Source organism: Phoenix dactylifera, chromosome 5 (assembly GCF_051530095.1).
Source record: "Phoenix dactylifera cultivar Ajwa chromosome 5, Ajwa_hap1_PhDact_Kaust_v1.1, whole genome shotgun sequence".
Lineage (NCBI taxonomy): Eukaryota > Viridiplantae > Streptophyta > Magnoliopsida > Arecales > Arecaceae > Phoenix > Phoenix dactylifera.
In genome coordinates, this window is record NC_143194.1 from 22,990,073 (window position 1) to 23,010,521 (window position 20,449).

At 44.1% G+C, this 20,449-nt stretch overlaps 2 protein-coding genes across 7 annotated transcripts in view; one reads left to right on the forward strand and one right to left on the reverse strand.

Annotated features, from left to right (window-relative positions):
* The window catches only part of LOC103711028 (ATP-dependent 6-phosphofructokinase 5, chloroplastic), a 34,402-nt gene extending 23,555 nt beyond the window's left edge, over positions 1–10,847 (forward strand). Inside the window, exons 12-14 of one of the 6 annotated variants that reach the window (XR_015987152.2) lie at positions 6,159–6,287; positions 6,390–6,565; positions 8,245–10,847. Coding sequence is in view for 4 of the 6 variants with exons in the window: in XM_088721877.1 (XP_088578003.1) it covers positions 6,159–6,287; positions 6,364–6,531 (297 nt within the window). In the remaining 2 variants the exon portion in view is untranslated. Of the gene's footprint in view, positions 1–6,158; positions 6,288–6,363; positions 6,781–8,244 lie in introns of those variants that run through there. The other 5 variants (XR_015987151.1, XM_088721877.1, XM_088721876.1 and 2 more) reach the window with 5 other exon arrangements.
* A 25-nt stretch (positions 10,848–10,872) lies between these two features.
* Positions 10,873–13,540, reverse strand: LOC103710999 (cyclin-D4-1-like). The gene is made up of 6 exons (XM_017843766.5): positions 13,042–13,540; positions 12,311–12,397; positions 12,068–12,163; positions 11,772–11,973; positions 11,547–11,668; positions 10,873–11,453 (listed from the first exon to the last, which is right to left on the reverse strand). Exons 1-6 carry the CDS (start codon positions 13,354–13,356, stop codon positions 11,220–11,222), a joined length of 1,056 nt encoding a protein of 351 aa, XP_017699255.1. The 5' UTR covers positions 13,357–13,540; the 3' UTR covers positions 10,873–11,219.
* Between the last annotated feature and the right edge of the window lie 6,909 nt (positions 13,541–20,449).

Below are 20,449 nucleotides of genomic sequence, written 5' to 3' on the forward strand. Positions count from 1 at the left end.
CCGGCAGCTCGGCGAAACTCTGTCCCGAGCTTGGGACCCGTATCAGACCCGCTTAAGTCGGGGAAGTCCGACAATCCGCCCCGGCAACTAGAAGTCCGAGCTCGCGGAGTACGAATAAAATTCGAGTCGGGTTAGTGACCTTTGGTCCTAGGGCTCGGCCGAATTCTGTGCCGAGCTCGAGAAGGCTTGATAAGCCCGAGTGTATTATCTTTTGGACCTAGATACCACGACATCGTTGGTCGAAGATCCGAGCAACGGGAACTTAGGACCCGAGCTCAGGGACTTGGCAAATATGCCGAACCTAAACTTAGGTCTAACTACGTAATGAACGTAGTTGAAGCCGCAGAACCTAAGTCCATAAAACTTAAAGCGAATTCGATTAGAGAAATTTAGATTTACTGAGGATCGGAACTTGGACCAATCGTGCAAGTTTGGAAAAGGATATTCATTTAAGAGAGCCCGAAGGCTAAGTACAAAATTGAGGCTTGGTCGTATAATAATGTGAAGGCCATCCTTCTTTACAAAAATGATAAAAGATGCAAAAAACGACTGTCCTAAGGCTCGGTCCTATTGTCCTCGGCGGCCTCGGGGACACCTGGATCCTCCGCAGCCAAAATCCCCGCGCGACCGTCTTCGGCGACCTCGGGAGCAGCCTCGGGCGCCCCCGCTGGGCCCTCCTCGGTAGCCAGCCTAGCCTCTTCGGCGGCCTCGTCGACCGCCGGAGTACCCGCTTCTGACTCTTCAACCCCCGCTCCCGGTTGAAACAGATCAAGGTCGAAGTCGGGGAGAAGTCGCCGTAATTGGTTACGGAAGTCGTTGAAGCCCTGGATGAGCCCGTTCACGCCCTCCTCCTCCAGCAGGTCGCGAAACTCTTCCGATTCACGGAAGAGCTTAACGGCATTTTGGGCCTGCTCCCGGGCCTCCTTCTCCGGAGCTTCGCGTTGCTCGGCCTTCCGCTCCAGATCCCTCACTTCCTGCTCGCGGACGGCGAGCAGGGACTGGGCCTCGGACAAGCGGACCTCGAGCTCTTGGGCCTTGAGGTGAACTTCCTTCACCTCTTGCTCGCGGATAGCGAGCGTCAAAGTGACCTCGGCCCGACGCGCCTCTACAGCGCGCACCTCTGACCTGGCCAGGGCGTGTGCGCCCTTCTCCTCCTCGAGCTCGGCGGTCAGAGCCCGAATCTCGTTCTCGGCCGCCTCCACCTTCGTCTGGAGCACTTTTTGCTCGGCCTCGGATGCGAGGCACCTTGCCTCGGCCTCCTCCTGCCCGCGCTGATGCCTTCGGGCCCGGTCCCGGTAGTCTTGGACTATATGCATCAGCGTCTCGATCTCGTGAAGGTGCTATAAAAGAGGGAGATGAGAAACAAGTCCAGTTCAAAACAAACTGGCACAAATGTAAAGGTTTAACTTACTCGGACGGCAGAACAAGGGGTCGTGTCCATGAAAGCGCCATAGTTCATGAACCGGATTTTGGCCTGGTCGGCCGGGAGTAGTGCAACCTGAAAAACCTCACGCGCCGTTTGGGGATTATCGAGAGCCGAATCGCCCTCGAAGACCGCCCAGCCAGGGGTGTAGGGCACTCTCTCCCGATGACCTTGATTACCCGGCGGGCTCGGTGGGCTAGGCCCTGCTGGGCTCGGCGGATGCGGTTCCACAGCCTCCTGGCTGCACCCTAGCTCGGGACCAGGGAGTTGGGGTCGGTCAGGCAGCCGATCCGATTGCTGTGGGATTGGGGCGGGGCAGCAAGCACGGACGCTCCCGTAGAGCTCGTTCCCCTTTGGTCAAGGCATGGAACTCCCGGCCGACCGGGAACTTGCGAAATCGGCGCCGGGCACGGAAGCGCCATCGTAGCTTCAGCAGAGCTCGTGCCCCTAGAACTTGAGCCTTCCCCCCGACCAGCCTCGGAGTGCTCGGCACAAGGAGTGCTCTTCTCGGCGACCACAGCAGCCGAGATCTTCGCCTTCTTTTTTGGCCCAGGCTGTTCTCCCGCAAGCTCGGCTGCCCTTTTCTGAAAACGAGCATACAGGATGTTGCTCTTGGTCACCATTTTTGCAATGTCTGCAAAGACGAGCAAAAGGAGCTGGTCAAATATTGCGAGAAAAAGGCAAAGGGGAAAATTCCTTAAAAATTACCACCCTTACCCGGAGGGCGCGCCGAGCTCAGACCGACATTGACTAGGGCATCCTCACTCACGAGGCCGCTCAGAAGAATGCCATCCCCGAGGCTGCGGATAGTGTTAAGGATTCCCTGCTCGCGCGAGGAAAGCCTGGGGAGTTGGTTAGCGATCTTGAGCCGGCTCCGCCTCCACCTAGGGTCGAACCCCCATGGTCGCTCGGAACCCAAGAAAAAGAATTTCCTCTTCCAATCATGAATGGACGACGGGGCGCCATGAAAGAGTGGCCGACCCGCCCGAAGGGCGATGTAGAGCCACTCTCCATCCCCCGGGTTAGACTTTAGTGAAAAAAGTCTCCGGAAGACATTCACGGAAGACGGGATCCCGTACGCCATACACAGGGACAGGAACCCGATGATTGTCCTCCATGCGTTCGGAGCGAGTTGCGCGGGGACGATTTCGTACTCCCCGAGCAACTCGTTCACAAACCCATGAAGAGGAAATCGTAGGCCGGCCCAGAGTGCCTCCGAGTACACTCCGATCCGACCTAAGGGGGGTCCGTTACCCGGTCCCCCGACCTAGTGGGTTCCAAACGGAACCCTAGCAGAGGAAAAAACCATTCCTCGCACATCTCCACCTCCAACTCACTCATTGTGGACCCAACCTCATTCGGACCAAGCCCCATTAAAAAAGAGAGAGGGAAAAGGAAGAAGGGAGAGGTCCCAAGCGGATGAAAAGAAGGACACCTGCAGAGATTCGCCGGAGATGATGGAGAATCGGCCGCTTCGGATTGAGAAGGAGATGGGAAGAAGATGAAGACAATAGGAGGAAAATCAGAGATGGCCAAGGAGGGATTTATATATAAACCCCTTTGACGGCCCAGATCTGCTAAGCAGAGCGCTACTCCCTGCCCAGATCATAACACGTGTCGGCTCCGAGAATTAACGTACCGTATTTAATTCGAGCTGACGCTTCGAACATAAAAGCGCCTCATCGGATCGTGTGGTCCCATTATGAGCCCACGACGCGAGGACGCTTCGAGAAGCCAGAAGGTTACCTAATGATGAAACGTCTCGAGAAAGAAGAGACGCCGCCCACTAAAAGCGCCTCGAAGCGCGCGGTAATTCAAAAATTCCCTAAACCGCATTAGCACGACTCAAACTACTTTCCGCGCTCGAGCCTGTAATCAGCTCGAGCTCGGAAGTCGGGGGGTAGTGTTGGGGAAAAACCCAAGTCGTCCCGGAACAAAGGCGCCGACCAGAAGGCGCCGACTAGAAGGCGCCCGACCAGAAAGCGCCGACCAGAAGGCGCCCGGCCAGAAAGCACCCAACCGGAAGGCGCCGACCAGAAGGCGCCGACCTGACTACGCTCGAACTAAGGGCGCCCGACTCGGCAACTGCCTCGGCTCGGCACCCGATCAGGCGCTGAATTCCGAAATGCCTTGCCTAAGTATTCGACCCCAGCTTAAGCCCTTAAAGGAGCCTTACTCCAGATACTCAATCTCACCATATCCTGCTACCGTCGTCAAGCCATTAATGCACATGGCTTTTGCAGGCCTCCGGCACACCCGATCATTAATGCGCGTGGCCTCTGCAGGCCTTCGGCGCACTCAACCATTAAATGAGTATGGTTCATGATGATCTTCTGTTTATTCAGCCATCAAAACGTATGACTTCTCCCGATCTCCGGTTCACTCAACGATTAAAGCGTATGGCTTCTGTCGTCTACGGACATCGAGCCTCTTATGGCAAACCCACTTAATCGCTGATGATGGCATGACTCGACGACGACTTAAGGGCTCCGGCCTGATCTCCAACAGTAACGGTGTTGACTCACACGATCGAACATTAATTCTACTGCATGCCAGACTGTACGACAGGCCGATTGCCCCGTCACATCACAGGTAACCCAGCTCCCTCTATAAAAGGGGAATTCCTCCATTTGAGGGGGGGCGGAACAATGAGAACTCCAACTTCTTACTGCTATCTCCACTCTTATACTGGCCCCCTTTGACTTAAGCATCGGAGGGCCGGCGCCGGAGACCCCGGCCACCGGCTTCTTGCAGGTCTCCCGGAGGACGCCACACCCCGACGGACCGTCACCCATCACCGCCGATTCCCACCGGAGCTCCTCCTTCCCGGCCCAGCGGTCGCCCCCGGGTCCAAATTCCAGCAACACTAAGAATGATAGAACTTGGGCCCATCTGGTTGGCACCTTCCGTGTTCAATCCTGGGCATTGGCATATTACATTTTCATTGCTCAAAAAGGAAATATAGGAACCATATGACATGAGTTCCACGAGGTGATGTAAGTTTATTGAGTTCTAGCAAAAACTTGCTCCATTCGCTGGCATGCCAAGGTACATGTCAAGGTGTATCATGATCCTTCATTATAGGGAATACTATGACTTGATGTTTTTGTCTCAAGTGTTCGATATTTGCCATATTCAAATTAACAGGTCAATTTAACCACATTCAGTTTAACTGGTCACTGGAACCAGCCAAAGAGGCAAGCTGCCCGAATCCCTTCACCAGCCGGTCATTTTAACCACCATATTCAATTTAACTGGTCACTGTAACCGACCAAACAGGCAAACTTCTCTAATCCTTGAACCAACTGAGCACATTATGCTCGTGGCTTCGCAGCTATTTGTGTATTAAAGGGAAGGCACTTTTGGGCTTCATGTTATGCCATCTCTAAGCACTATCTTATCAGCGGCCTTTCTTCTTGATCTCTTCTTTTATCCTCTTTTATTGTTTGTTTTTCATATGTTTACTTTATTCTCTTATTTAACTAGGTTGTCCTCTATTTCCTTAGCTCCTTGCTCCCAATCTCTCTTCTTGTCCCTGCTTCAAACAATTTTACATCGTACTATGAAAAGATTCTCAAGTTAACAAGGCACCTGGTATTGATGTATCAATGGAATTGGGTTGGGGGCTTAGTGTCCGATAATTTATTCTCAGGCTGATATTCCTCTTTGAATCTCTTGTGAAGGTTCCATCATGTTCACGAGCAGTCATTTGTTGAAGAGGCTTCTTAATCTGAAAATTTTTACTCCCTTTTAGGCCATTGTAAAACGAAACCATCTAGTCAGTTGGTCCCAGCACCTAGTCTCTCACCAAGGCATGAATTTTAACTTTTGACGTGCCCACATATTGTCCTCATTAGAAACAAAAATGAGTATGTAAGATAGTCAAAAGTATGGCTCCTAAGCCGCAACATGTTTTCTCTCATCCTTTGACACCTTCCTCTTTCCAGTTTACTAAGCAGCTTTTAACTTACCAAAACTTATGCCACCAAGTGCTTTGAATAATTAACAATTGAACTCTTAATATATAATCCATCAAGGGTGAGAAAATGAAGGCCGTAGGAGGTCTATGACATACTATATGTGCATATATGATGCCTAATTTCCTCAATAGCAAATTTATTTCATTCTTTCAACATGTGAAAGTTTGCCCTCCAAATGAAAGTTTGCTCTACAAGTTGAAGCACTCATTTTGTTGTTAAAACATGCATGCAACTAAGCATGCTTAGTGTAGGATCCACAGTAAAGTTCACTATCTTTATTTCCTGATGATTGCCTTACATAAATTTATTTTACATCTCACTCACATATGGACAATATAAGTACTCCAAATCAAGCAGGGTAAAGTAGAATGAGGCCGAGAGTATTTATGACAAATTGCTATATCTATTGTTTTGATGGCAGTTCCTTGGTACCAGTCTTGGATGCTTCTTTGATATTATAAATACAATTAATATGATAACCCATTTAAGTATAAGAATAAATTCTTTCTTTAAAAGCTGAGATTCAGAAAACATCTGCTTGGTATACACAATTCAGATGTAAAAATGAAAACCTTGATTTTTTTCATGATGATGAAACAATAAAATCTCCATTGTCATCCGATTTATTGAATTTATTTTACTCCAAATCCATGCCCAAAATAGTTGGGAAAAGGCTTAATAGCTATGGTTTTTGACTTGTTTTATTCCAGAAAGGAGAAAGAAAAGGTGTTAATGTGGACTATGTTCTCTTGCAGACAAAGAAGTTTTTTCAGGAAATTAGTGTCCCTGCTGATGTGAAATATATTGATCCTACCTACATGATCCGAGCAGTCCGTGCTAATGCATCTGATGGCATTCTATGCACTGTTTTAGGCCAAAATGCTGTAAGAATATCTCTTCATAGGACCTATCTGATGATTTCAATTACATTTAAGTAATGGACTGAGATTCAATTCACAGGTTCATGGTGCATTTGCTGGATTCAGTGGCATCACAGTCGGCATATGCAATACCCACTATGTTTATTTCCCCATCGCAGAAGTCATCTCTTATCCAAAGCAGGTTGATCCCAACAGTCGGATGTGGCACCGTTGTTTGACATCCACAGGCCAGCCTGATTTCATCTGATTTCCAAGGACTTCACAAAGTCTGAAATGAACCGGTAATTCTTCATCAAAGAGTTAGAAATATATAGAACAACAGATTGTTATTCTAATGTTTATGGGGACACAAATGTACCCGTTCAATCAACAGAGCATACTCAACTTCAAGTTTTGCTCAAACAAACAAACAAACAAACAAACAAAAAAAGCACACTCAACTTCCAAAGAAAATAAAAGGCAATCAGTACTACTATTCAAATTTCAAATTTGTGAAGGTATTGTATACTGGCTCAATCTCTCTTCATGTAATTTTGTTGGCAAGCTCGATAGGGGTTTGAGATAATTTAAAAGCCTGAACTGGTGTCCATTAATGTTTCATTTGTCCCCCTAGTTACTACGAGAACCATTTTTCCAAAGATAAAAAAGAGAGAGAGATCTCCCTGCTATTGCACCCAAATTCACTACTGGAAAAACTTATGATGACAGGTAACTTACAACATGATTCAGTGAAGAATAGCAGTTTTTTTTCTTTTTTCCTGCTTCTTGCTATAAAAACAGACCTTCTGCAGTAACTTGTCGTTCATGTGTGTGCTGACTGGGTTCTTTGTCCTCTGGCTCATTCAATTCTGCCGTCAGCCTTGACAGCGGGCTGGCACCTCCTGCCTCCACTGATGAATCTGCTGGCTTCACCGCTAGGTGGCCGTGGTCCCTAACCAAATCAACTGTTCCAAGTTCCAAACACAAGGCTGGAACTGGCCATCAAGGTGGTCACTCCTTCCATCTGGTTGGCTGTTGGAAGTGAAGCTGATCACGAGGCAATAAATCAAGTCCCCAATCTTGCGGCCCTCCCACGTTACTTTGTGCCCTCATGATCCCCCCACCAACTTCACTGCCATTTCCTTTGAACCGAGTTAAAATGTGCACAAACAAATAACATAACTGCAGGGAGAAAATAACAAGGCTGTAATCGATGTATATTAATCTCATTGCTGCAATTTGTTGCTAAACTCATCCAGCATTTATCCTTTTCCTATCCATATTCTAACCTTGTCATTTGTCTTCTAGTATGGGATAACAAAGAGAGATGTTGAGCTTCAGCTGTTCCTAATGGTTGATTTTGTTTATTATTATTTAAACATGGTCTTGCATGGACCGATTGGAGCAGTTATTCTAGGTTTAGACTTACTGTGGCTGCCCCTCTATACTTCCAAAGAAATGGACAAATAACTGGCTCTGTCTTGTCTTCTAGTGCAGGCCAAAGGTGGCGGATCTGTTCTCCGCCTCCTCAGGACCCTGAGGAGTCCTTGTCTTTAGTGTCGGCCCCAAGTATCCATCTCTTTTTACTTCATATCTTTTTCCCTCCTGGGCTAAACCCCAAACCAAACCCAAATCCCAAAGAACAGAGTTGTTGTGCTTGTTAATTACCAGACTGACTGTCTTAGATTTTTGTTATAGTTTGTCCATTATGGATTGATAGAGAAATCGGTTTTAACTTTAGCATTAGCCATGTTCGAGGACTACTTTTTTTTTTTTGAAGCTGTTGATGCACGTTAAGTTCCGCAAGGGGTTGCTGATGATGAGCATGACTAACATTTACATTTTCTACCAAGAGTGCAGGAGTGTACAAGGCATATATCATCATTATTATTATTTTTGTTCCTTCAGAAAAGCAGATAAAAATATATTTATTTCATTAGAACTAATACTTTTTGATGGATTGGGATCTTATGATAACCAGCTCTCTCTTTCCATCTAAAGGAGACACTGTACAAGCTTTATTCGAGGTGCAGAAGTATGTTTTGCTGCCTTGTATCAGTCCCAAGCTTTAATCAATATAAAGGCTTTATTGGAGCTGCAGGAGGACGCTTGCTATTTTAATTAATCGATCTAATTCAGGAAAAAGAGAGTTGCGCTGTCACCACATTTTAATGCTGCCTTGTAAACGAGCTGAGCTAATGGCTCTAAAAGAGTAGGTACGACATCGGGCCTGCAAGTCAATGATAGCAGCAAAATTATTAATGGCGATGTTGACTACATCATAGTTAGGGTTTCAAACTATCTGCGAGCAGCTTATACTTTGGCATGGACATAGCTCGTCTTATCTAATTTAACCTCCTCATATCAACTCCATAAAAGGGCCACCAACTTGGCCTGGCTTGAGTAGTAGAGTCCACAAAGATTAAAAAAAAACACATCCTTCATGTCGATGAAAGCTAAATAATTTACAACTCACCAATTAATGGGCAATTGTTCGGAGAATAATTCAGTGAGTGAGAAGTTAAGAGATTTGATTGACAAGGTATCAGCAGTATGGAGAATAATGCGAGTCTCCGCCATGCGAGTTAAAACAGTTCGGAGCAGACGTGGACAGAGTAATTTTATTCTGGTCAGTAGTTTGAGATGGCATTTCACTCCATCAACTACCCGTGACATGGCTCGACGCTGGAAACCAATCTGTTGCTTTTGCCAGAGGCAAGCTTGGATGCGCATGGGGTGGTCGACTCTTAAAATGTCGAAGATTCCTACGCCCATTCTTTCTTTATATCGTCCCCTGTTTTGGTGGTAGCAAGTAGTGCGGTGTAGATACCGCAGTAGAAGATTAATTCCCATGCTCGCTTGCATCCAAGCATTGTACAAATGTGTTATCTGGTGCTCTCTCTCTCTCTCTCTGTCTCTGGGATCCAATTTAGCTGACCTTTATATACATCACCATTATTAAAAAGAGATGCATGGTGTCCCAAATGCTTGTAGGCAATTTTTTAGTTGTATGAGAAAGCTCTAGGAATGCTATGTTTTCAATTAAGCATAAGCATGGGTACAGAAAAACGTAAAATTAAATCAAAGTAAGTACTGTCGTAGACAATTGCTGCTGCTTTGATCAAGTTGATTAATACATGTACTGTGATCGATGGAGCATTTATTAATCTCAAGTCCACTTTAAGAGTTGAACAGCAGGGAAACACCAGGCTCTACAGGATAATATCTTTTTCATTGACTCAGTAGGAAACGTCTGCTTCAATAGAACCCGGTCCCTGGTTATGTTGCAATGGCCGTTTTGGAGGTTTGTACTTCGATGCACACCAAAGGGAAACCTCACGCCGTTGGAAGTGGCCCCTCCCCAACAATTCATATATGAAGACTTTTCCTCCAAAGGGTTACATTTGCTACATTTGTCACATAAGTTTCCATTTTCCTAATATCTAGAAAGTAATCCCTGAGCTCCTTTTTCAGAGAGCACCATATGGCCACACTTTCTTGGCATGTCTCCTTAGGATCAATGTGCTCCAACTCAAAACATAATTGAGAACTAAATATTGAAGGTCATTTACATTTTCAGGAAGCAGAGGCACACATGCTATGCTGGATCAACAATTCATATATAAAGACTTTTGCTCCAAAGGGGTACATTTGCTACATTTGTCACATAAGTTTCCATTTGTCTAATATCTAGAAAGTAATCCCTGAGCTCCTTTTTTGGAGAGCACCATATGGCTACACTTTCTTTGCATGCCTCCTTAGGATCAATGTGCTCCAACTCAAACATAATTAAGAACTAAATATTGAAGGTCTTCTACATTTTCAGGAAGCAGAGGCACACATGCTATGCTGCATCCAAATGTAGGGACCATGGCAAATGGAATGGGGTCATCCATCATAACATACAAAAGGAATTTGTTGAGCCAGCTCCACTTTGGCTCATTGCTAGAAGTGTTGCCTGCACACATGCTGCCAACCTCTAGACTAGTCTTGAGTGAATCATTGAAGTCTTCTGAAATAAAGTATTTCATCAATAGACTTGTGAAGCTTCATAAGATTAATTGTTTTCATGCGGCAATTTGCTTAGCTTTTTTTTTTTTAATACCTTCATCTTGTTTCATAAGAACTTAACAGCAGCTAAAAGCAAACTACCTAAAATTAGATATGACCTTAACAGATTGGATCTCTGGAAGTACTTAAGCCTTGCTTGTCTTCATAGGATAAAATAAGACAAAGCAAAGGCAAGCACTATAAAAGAAACCAAGGCAGGAGGAGAATAATAATCCTATCATTTTTTTTAAAGGCTCTTTGCTCTTTTAACAGCTTATGCTGAAACCTGAAACTTCCAAGGGGTCCCCCACATCTCCCACCATTCCCTATAAATATTGTCTCTGTTTTGTATGTTGCCATCCCAAGATTTGTACTGACCCAGGGGCTCTTCTTTTATATCAGAGGCAGCAAACCCCAGAATTGCAGACAAGCAGTCAAACAATAGAAAGACATACCAGAAATACAAATATAAAAGAAAGTAATCGTATAAATGATGCAAACCCACTGCTTTTTACCTCTCCTCTTAACTTTTTCATGTGGGGTCCTTTATAGATCCCAAATAGGAAAGTATTTCACAATAAGAACAAATCCAAAGAACACCAGGTTTTCTTAATTTATCTCTGGCAGCCCCTCCCTCAAATTCTAACAGTAATCACTCTCTCTCTCTCTCTCTGCCATATTTTTACTCAGTTCTCTGTTGTCCTTCATAATTTTGCAGCAGGTGATTGCTTCATTCATATTAAAAGCATGAGCTGATGACCCCCTCACTTATATTTATTCCCTTTTTTCTCATCCTTGTCAAGTTTCTCTATACTAGACCACACCAAATCTCCCACTAACCAAACCAGAGTTGAAAGATACCAAGCCTCCCAAACAAGTGAACACAACTAACAGAGCTCTCTTCCTTCATGGGATTGATGGCCTGCTTAGTTTCCAATTCTTGGCAGCTGGAGTGGGTTGATGAGAATTTGCATGCGACCCAACTGTTATATCATCACTTTTATAGCTCAGGGATGCAGCATCCAACACCCCAATTGGGCTATGTGGTATAAAGGAAGCTGATGGACCAGCACTTCTACTACTCTCCTTCCCCGCCAATGTCTTCGCTTGGATCTCTTCATAACATCTTAACACTCTCACCTGCAACACCGTCACCCTGGTCAAGATCGGAACAAAAACCTTCGAGCATGAATGGCAGTGTCACGTAACATATTACTAGATAGAAAAATATACCTTATCTACATGGATGCAATGAGTTAAATTGTTTTCGATTTCCACAATCTGGATTTCTCTCAACGCCGACAATGCAACAGCAGCGGCGATCTCAGAGGGCCTGAATCCTAGAAATCCTGTCCCTGCAATTCAATTTAAGCTGCACTTGTGTTAGGGTTGCAGATCAAGCCAATCCACTCTTCCACTAAGAGAGACTATATTTATGTATAACATGCACTAACCGACCTCTAACAGCGTTCAGGATGAGTTCTACAGAGCGCGAAACTAATGAATTTGTCGGGGAATTGCCATCGTTAAACTTCTGAAGAAAGTAGTCTATGAATGAGAACGGTGTCACGGCTTGCATCCTCCACTTGAGGGTGCTTAGTACTAAAAGCTCCATCCTCTGGATGGTCCTGGCTTCAAATGCATATTGTGCCTCACCAACCTACAGGACCATATAAGAATTACTGATAGGTAAGTAAGAACGTTGCAGCCAAGAACACCACAGAGAGAGATGTGCTTGCGGCTACTTTCTTCACCTGTAAATCTAGTGATAAAGGAACTTCATTTTCCTCCATCTTAGCAGCAAGAGATAAGCAGGCCACAGAGAGCAACTGTACCATCCAAGCCTTACTCTGCTATAAAAAAGAGATTGGATAAATGGAAACAAGTAATAAAAAAAGCATTACCAATTAAACACTTATGAAAAGTTACAGTCTACACTACAAACACTTAAACATATTTGTTCAATGGAGTTAATATTATCCTGAAATGGTTCTTACTGGGAGTTCATAGGCTGAGAGGAATCGATCCACATAATTTACAGATAAATAGGCACTCAGAGGTCCAAAATTGTAATGAGCATGAACCTGTTCATAACAATACCACCCATTGGTTACAAAAGGAGAGCATATTTGTACATTTAATTAAACAAAAGATAAGAAAGAAAAAGAATTTGTTAATATTATCAATGGACAGCTAACTGGAAAAGAAAAAATATAAACTTATTTCCATATAGATAACAAACAATATCATTTTTTTAGCATGAAGGAAGAACACCTTGAACTATCGAAAGCACATATAACATTAAATCTAAACAAACCAGGAGGGAAAAAAAAAAAACTTAAAGAGGAGACAAAATAGAGCAAATGAAGAAAGCTACGCATAATTTACTATTAACATCAAGAGACGAATGATGACAAAAAGGCGATTTACACTCCTTGTCAAATAGATAACAAAGAGCATTGTCAAATAGATGGCAAAGAACCTACAATACGGTTGAAAACGACTACATCGCTAATTATAGGCAAAACCAAACTGGAAAAAGGCTTTTTTTAGCTAAAAAAATTAATTGAAACACAGGAGAATGAACAAGAAACGCGTCCAAGTTAATACACAGGCTCAAAAATCAAACATCATGTGCACAGAACTCGTTGAAAAAGACACAAAGCTCTAAGCCCAATAACAAATCCACAACACTGAGGTGAAAAGAAGAGGTAAAGGAAAAAACAACCTTTCCAATCCAATCAATAGCATCTCTCCTAACTGAAATGTCCAAGTCCCCACTCAGAAACCTCTTGGCATAATCCTCTTCCGGAACATGTTCTAATTCCTTCTCAACCAGCAAAGCAATGCATTCCTCTGATTGTCCGGGAAAGCCCTCCAAGAACCCATAAAGATCACTCCTTTGTTCTGGAATCCAGCCAGGATCATAGCCCCTGGCTTCTTCATTGAATCCCTCCAGTTCCCCATCATCAAATTCCATAATGCTGGTGTTATCCTCGGTGCAGAGGAGGTTTGATGAAGCGAAGTTATAGGCGACATTCATCGGAGTTGGATTTATAGGATTTCTTCTCTCTTTCTCCTCCTCAAATGGCCCTCTTTCGGGAGGAGGAGGTCTAAAAGATGGAGCTTTTTACACTATTGGTTTTCAGCTAAGAGCGAAAAAGACAGGAAGAAAGAGGAGAGGAGGACAATGTTGTATACGGAGCTTTGCGAAGCATGGGTGGAGATGGGCGAAATGGCCAGCAAACCGAGCGAGTGTAATAGTTAAAAGGACTACGAAGGGGGAGCAGAAGAAGGGCTCGTTTGGTTCGCGAAAAGCGGAAAAAAAAAAAAAATTATTTGGTTAGAATTTTAAAAAAAGAAAGATAAAAAAATATATATTTTTATAAAAATATGATTCACATGTTTCAATAAAAAAAATATAAAAAATTATTTTTCATAAGCCGTAAATCATTCTATTTTTATTTTTTTCAAAAAAGTCCTTCAGCATTAAAGAGACATTAAATACCTAATTTTTATTAAGGATATGATAGGAATTATACATAACTTTCTTAGAAAAGTGGATGGTTAACCAAACATAAGCACTCGAAATCTGTCACTTTTTCATTGTCAACCAAACATGCCAAAAGTACTTTTTCAGACATGCTCTTCGTAGGAATCTACTTCGCAGGAATCATATTCATAGGAGAAAAAATACTTTCCGCGAACCAAATAAGCCCTAAGTGTCCGTTTGGGAGTTCTGGCTTTTTGGGTTCTTGGTTTTGGGATTTAGTGGGGGTGGTGTGAGAAGGGATGATAATGTAATAATTTGATTTGGTGTGGCAATGCATCATGGCATGATTTGGTGAGGGGGAAGTATGGATTTCTGCCCTTGGGTTTGGTGAGAGATTGCCATGGATGGCCAGAATGCAATGGCCCTGGTGCATAGGGCGGGTCCATCTAATGACCATCAAGGTGGAGGGAACCTTACATTAAAAATTTTATTGTGGAAACTAAGCTTCACCCTTTGCATTTCTTACAACGAAAAATAAAAGAAATCCATAACAAAATAATTGTGCTATTAAATTATGCTATTAGTCACCAAATAAAATATTTGTTAGGATCACTATGGAGATTTCAATTTAAAAACTATTATTAGAGTATGTTAATGTAATAATTAAATGAGTCATATCTAATTGCTAAATTATGTTTCTCATTCTTATCTATAACCAATCTTATGTCATTTCAAACACTAAAATACCAGAATCATTCAAATTGTCAATAAATTATTTATCAGCAAGAGAGCTTTGCCATTAGCATGGATTTTTAGTTCGCTGACATTAAAAATAAATATGAATGAGAATATATAATTAAGATTAATTGAATTCATGAGACGGAAATTTTAATGCTTAAGTTATTGAATATTTGAGGATAATTTTATTAGGCAATCAAGCCAAGCATGTAAGCTCTCATTTATCTTTAGTTTTTGGGATCCATTTTCATACTCGTGCTTTCTATAATTATAGAATTCTTTTTTTATTGGGCAAACTAGTCGAGCACATATGCTCCCATCTCACCGGATTCATTTTCATATTTGTATACTATTCCATTACAAAAAAAATCTGTTGAATCTGTTTCGTATAAATACATATATACATCATATAAATATAAACAATCATTTCATATTTATACTCTATATTCATAGACAATCATTGGGATTTATTTCTATATTTGTGCTATCTAAAATCGTGGAATCCTTTATTATTGACTTCCATTATTATAACTACACTATACCTGCTCTTAAAAATATGGGATTTGTGTTATATGAGATTATACATATCCAAGGAATGCAAAAAAAAAGAAGAAGATTGGCAACCATTCTTCCCAACCAATTTTCTTATGGAATGAGAGCAGGACATCTAACACTCCATCTCCTCTCCATATGAATCTATCTAATTCTTTCTTGCATCCTATCACCATGAGTATGTTGGAAGAAACTATCACTAATAGATCTAGTGGTGTCAATAAAGATAATGGTACGAGATTTGATACTCTCCTTATCATTAACTCCACGAGTTCTTGATGGAAACATCTCTAGTTCCTAGAGGTGTGCAGTTATTGTTGCCTCTGGAGCAAAAGATAAATTATGTTTTGTGGATGAGTCTCTACCCAAACCATCTATACTTAATTATCCTACTAACAGATTGTAGGCAGATTTTGAAGATCGTTCTTCTCAACGGAATGGTCCCAAAATTTAAATATAGGACGAGCTAGCCTTCTATTCAATGTAGCACCATGCACATGTAGTTCTTTCATGGAACTACAGAACGAACACAACGTGAAGAATTTGTATCAATATGACGCACCCCGGTGCGTGGGGATGCTATACACCGGGTGTCGCGCAAACTAGAGTTAGCTAAGAGGCGTCTCCGGCAATGGAACCGCGAGGTTGTGGGCGATATTTTCCGGAGAGTTGAGGGGGTTGAGATTGCGATCGCTGAGTTGCAGAGGAAGGAAGATCTTGAAGGTGCGCTCTCGGTGGATGACATGGATGACCTTCGGAGGCTTCTAGCGACTCACCACTCACTACTACGGCAGCACGAGATCTTCTGGCGACAGAAATCTCGGATTCAGTAGGTACATGAGGGTGACCGTAATTCTAGTTTCTTCCACCGGACTACGGTTATCCGGAGGCAGCGAAGCACGATCCACTCGTTGCGAGATGGGTCTGGACATCGGGTGGAAGGGGAGCCTGCCATCCGACAGATCCTGTTGGATTTCTTCCGTATCAGATGGACGGAGGATGAGGATTCCGGCGACAGAGACCACCCCCCGAGGGTGGATGCGGGAATCAAGGATGTTGAGAATGCTGCCCTGGTCCGACCGGTGTCGGCACAGGAGGTACAGGAGGCAGACTGGGCTTTGGCTCCAGACAAGGCCCCGGGATCGGACGGTTTTCCCCCATTCTTTTTCAGACATGATGCCGGAGGATTGGGAGGTACCTTCATCACGCTCATTCCGAAGCGTCAGGAGATGGCAGAGCCCAGTCACTTCAGGCCCATCAGTTTGTGTACAACCTTGTATAAGGTTGTGGCAAGAATAATGGTCGGAAGGTGAAGCCCCTTCTGCCTGGCATTATCAGCCAGGAGCAGGAGGCGTTTATAGCTGGCAGAAATATTTCCCATAATGTTCTGTTGGCCCAGGAGATGATGTGGAATCTTCAGCGAGCATCGAAGCGACATAGCTTGATGGCTATTAAGCTGGATATGGAGAGAGCTTACGATAGGATCAGATAGAGTTTTCTTCAGCAAGCACTGGAGGCGTACGGTTTCCACAGGCGGTGGATTGGTTGGGTCCTGGGATGTGTTAGGGGGCTAAAGTTTTCTATCTTGGTCAACGGCACACCGTCACCTTTCATCGAGTCCACCATGGGGTTGCGTCAGGGATGCCCTCTATCACCTTATTTGTTTATTATTTGTGCTGACATCTTGTCTCATGATTTGCAGAGGGTGTGTGCCCGCAGGAAGCTGGAGGTCTATGCCCCCGCCCCGAGGGCTAGTCCTCTTTCTCACTTACTCTTTGCTGACGATTGTCTTCTTTTGGCCAGGGCGCGGGTCTCTGAGGCGCGGGTCCTTCGTAGGGTGGTGGCGGATTACTGCGCGGCGTCAGGTCAGAGAGTTAACTTCCAAAAGTCAGCTGTTCACTTTAGCCCGTGCACGGAGAGTAGGGTCAGACAGGAGATCCGAGGGATTTTGCAGATACCTGAGCAGGAGGAGACATTGACCTACCTGGAAGTTTCCATCATAGGCCGTAGACTACGGGTGGCAGAGTGCTCCAGTTTGGTGCAGCGGATAGGGAGCAGGTTGGAGGGATGGAGAGCGGCCTCCCTATCTATGATGGGGAGACTGACTTTGATCAGATCGGTGTTGGGGTCCATGGCAGTATATCTCATGGCCAACACCGTGGTTCCGAAGACGACCTTGCTGAGAGTCGAGCGACTGCTGGATGCTTCCTATGGGGGTCACACGGCGGAGGTCGCGGGATGCATTTGGTGGCCTGGGAGCATGTCTGCCGGCCTACCAGTGAGGGCGGTCTCGGGGTGCAGTCCCTACTGGAGCGGCGTGAAGCCTTCATCGCTCGACATGCAGCTCGGTTTCTATTAGAGCCACATGGGCTGTGGAGTCAGGTGATGGCAGCCAGATATGGCCGCGAGGGCTCAAGGGTGGCATGGAGTGGGCGGCGAGTTTCCTTCATGTGGCGTGAGATTGGGAGGTACCTGCCGATGGTGTCGGCAAACATCAGGTGGCTGATAGGCGATGGACGGAGTATTGATGTTGTCACGACCCCCGCCCCATTCCCGGCGGGCCGCCGCGACGGTCCTAGGGTGCGGGTAGGCATAAGGCCACCAGCCACCACGTAGAACCCTACTACCTATCAATCATCCATAAATTCTGAAAAATTTTGGCATGATGCATGCACAAAATGATCACCTTTCCTATGGTGACCTGTCAGGATTATCTCAATACATATAACACACTACCTGTCAGAGCAGTAATCACATAATCTGTCACATAATAAACCTGGACAATATATAGCAATACATTATCACAGGCACACAACTGATCTGCACACACATATATATATACATGCTTCCCAATCCATCCATGGTCAACCCATATCCACAACAGGATCTATGACTGTAACTATACACTATATACAACAGAAGGTTTATAATACACCAAAAGGGTATAAACATCTATCTACATTATACTATACTATGGAGCGGCACAGCTAACAGGCAATCACTAATCCTGCTCCTCTCTATACAATACCTGCCCTGCAATCAAAAACATCAAACTGGGGAGTGAGTATATAAATACTCAGTGAGTGGAGTAGAGAGTACTATGCACATGAGACCAGATATAATCATGGCTCGAGGTGAAATCTCAAGATCAATAATAAGATGAACATGATCTCAACATAGAGAATATGGAGTAAGTCATCAATATCACCACAATCAATATCAACTCATCTGAAGCATATATGGAATAATCAAGTAAACATATATGCTACTCATGAATATGCTCAACAGATCATAATGCTGGAACATACAAATCAGGTGTCAATATGCTGAAATCATCACTAGACAGCTATCGGGAGGTGGGTTTTACGCCCCAGGCGAACCAGCAACAACTCCCTACTGCCATATGCATATATCGAATATGACACCACACCAATATGTAAATCATCACTAGACAGCTGTCGGGAGGTGGGTTTTACGCCCCAGGCGAACCAGCAACAACTCCCCACTGTCACATGCATATGCAGGATAAGACACCATATCGATAATGTAAATGCTAGACAGCTATCGGAAGGTGGGTTTTACGCCCCAGGCGAACCAGCAACAACTCCCTACTGTCACATGCATATGCAGGATAAGACACCACACTGATCATATAAATACTGGCCAGTATCCAGAACAGAAATCCATCTCACATCTACATACTAAACGGCACCTCGCGGGAATTCTACATCCGCGGAAAGCCATACTGCACCTCGCGGGGTCTTACTATGCCCGGCGGCAAGCAGAATATAAGTCGTAGGACCGGCCGATCCTACGCCTAGGGCCGTGTCCCCCCCTAGGAAGGGACTGGGCTCCGCCCACCCAGAAGGCTACTATGTGCACAAAGGCCGATGTTCAACCCCATCGACTATAGGTGTCCTGCAGATACTGCCAAGCCATGCATAAATGCCATAATGCACCCTCCCAATACTCTACTAAAAAGGAGCATAATCAAGACTACCACTCACTCGGCCACGACCCAATTATAACTAACATCAGGGTTGGGAGTGAGGAATCACGGGAGTACAATGCAACTCAATATACCATGAGGAGGGCTCTACAAGTCTTTGAAATAGAGGAAATGAAATCAATTTACAAAAGAAGTCATTTCACAATTCAGATCCAATTTAATTACTCATAAAGGAGTATAATCAAGCTACGACTCACAAGTCTTTAAAATAGAGGAAATGAAATCAATTTACAAAAGAAATCATTTCACAATTCGGAATCAATTTAATTACTCATCAACCCCTCGTAATTCCTCTCAATGTTCCCTCAAATGCATGTACAGAATAATCAAGCATGGAGAATCAAGATTATAGAGGAATCTACTACAATATCAATCAATATGCTCAAGTGGAATCAATTCACACTTGGCGACATTCATGAAAATGAATTAAGGATGCTCATGGTGCAAAGTACATGACTCCCACTCACCTGTCAATCTGGCACAGCCCTGATACGCCTCCAAAAATCTACAGCAGGCAGTGGGGAACTTCTTCCTCTTGTTCCCTAGCTTCTTGCCCAACTGTGACATGCATTTACAATACATTTAGTTTTGTATCAAGGGCTATAATCTACGTGCCAATTATAACATAGGAAACTTTAATTGATTCAACTCCCCTGTTCCTTAAATCTTTTCTTTTCTTTCTTCTTTTCCTTTTTAATTAATTAACTCACCATTTATGTGTATTAGGGACTCCTTTGCATGAGTACAAGGTCCCTTTTAGCTTGATCTAGGCTTAATACTCTATTATAGCATGAAATCCCCTATTTTCCACCCGGATGAACAGTAATCCGAACTGACAGTGGGTTACTTCATCCCGGTTTTGATCCACTTTCAGGACTCCAAATTTGATGAAATTTTTACCTAACATTCTACACTCACAGAGGATTCCAAAGAGATAACATGCATCATCATCGGAGGCCATTTGACCCCCTAAATAATTTGCCGAAGTTGGGACTTCGACACAGTTTTTCCGTAGTGCCGGAAAAATTTGTCAAAATCCGATTCTTCTTCTTTTAACCACCTCTACAACCCTTATCCGACCCCTCTAGACTATATCCACCCTTTGTATAGCCTAATGTCATCAAAAGACTAGATAGGGATGGATATTTACCTTTTTCTTTTTGGAAATCGAGGTCCTTGCGTAGAGGAGAAGGAGATCTACACTTTTTCCTTCAGCTGGAAGTGCAACCGGGACTCCCTTCCACCTCGAATCCCTCTTCCTTCTTCTTTTTTCTTCTTCTTCTTCTCTTTTTCTTTCTCTCTGTGTCGTCTGAGAACCCTTCCCCTCTTCTCTCTGTTTCACTC

Coding starts and splice junctions, on each gene's coding strand:
- LOC103710999 (XM_017843766.5), bottom strand. CDS start 13,356: ATGAATGTCGCCTATAACTTCGCTTCATCAAACCTCCTCTGCACCGAG. Junction 11,974..12,067: donor CTTTATCACTAGATTTACAG/GTGAAGAAAGTA, acceptor ATGGTCCTGTAG/GTTGGTGAGGCACAATATGC. Junction 11,454..11,546: donor ATTGCATCCATGTAGATAAG/GTATATTTTTCT, acceptor ACGGTGTTGCAG/GTGAGAGTGTTAAGATGTTA.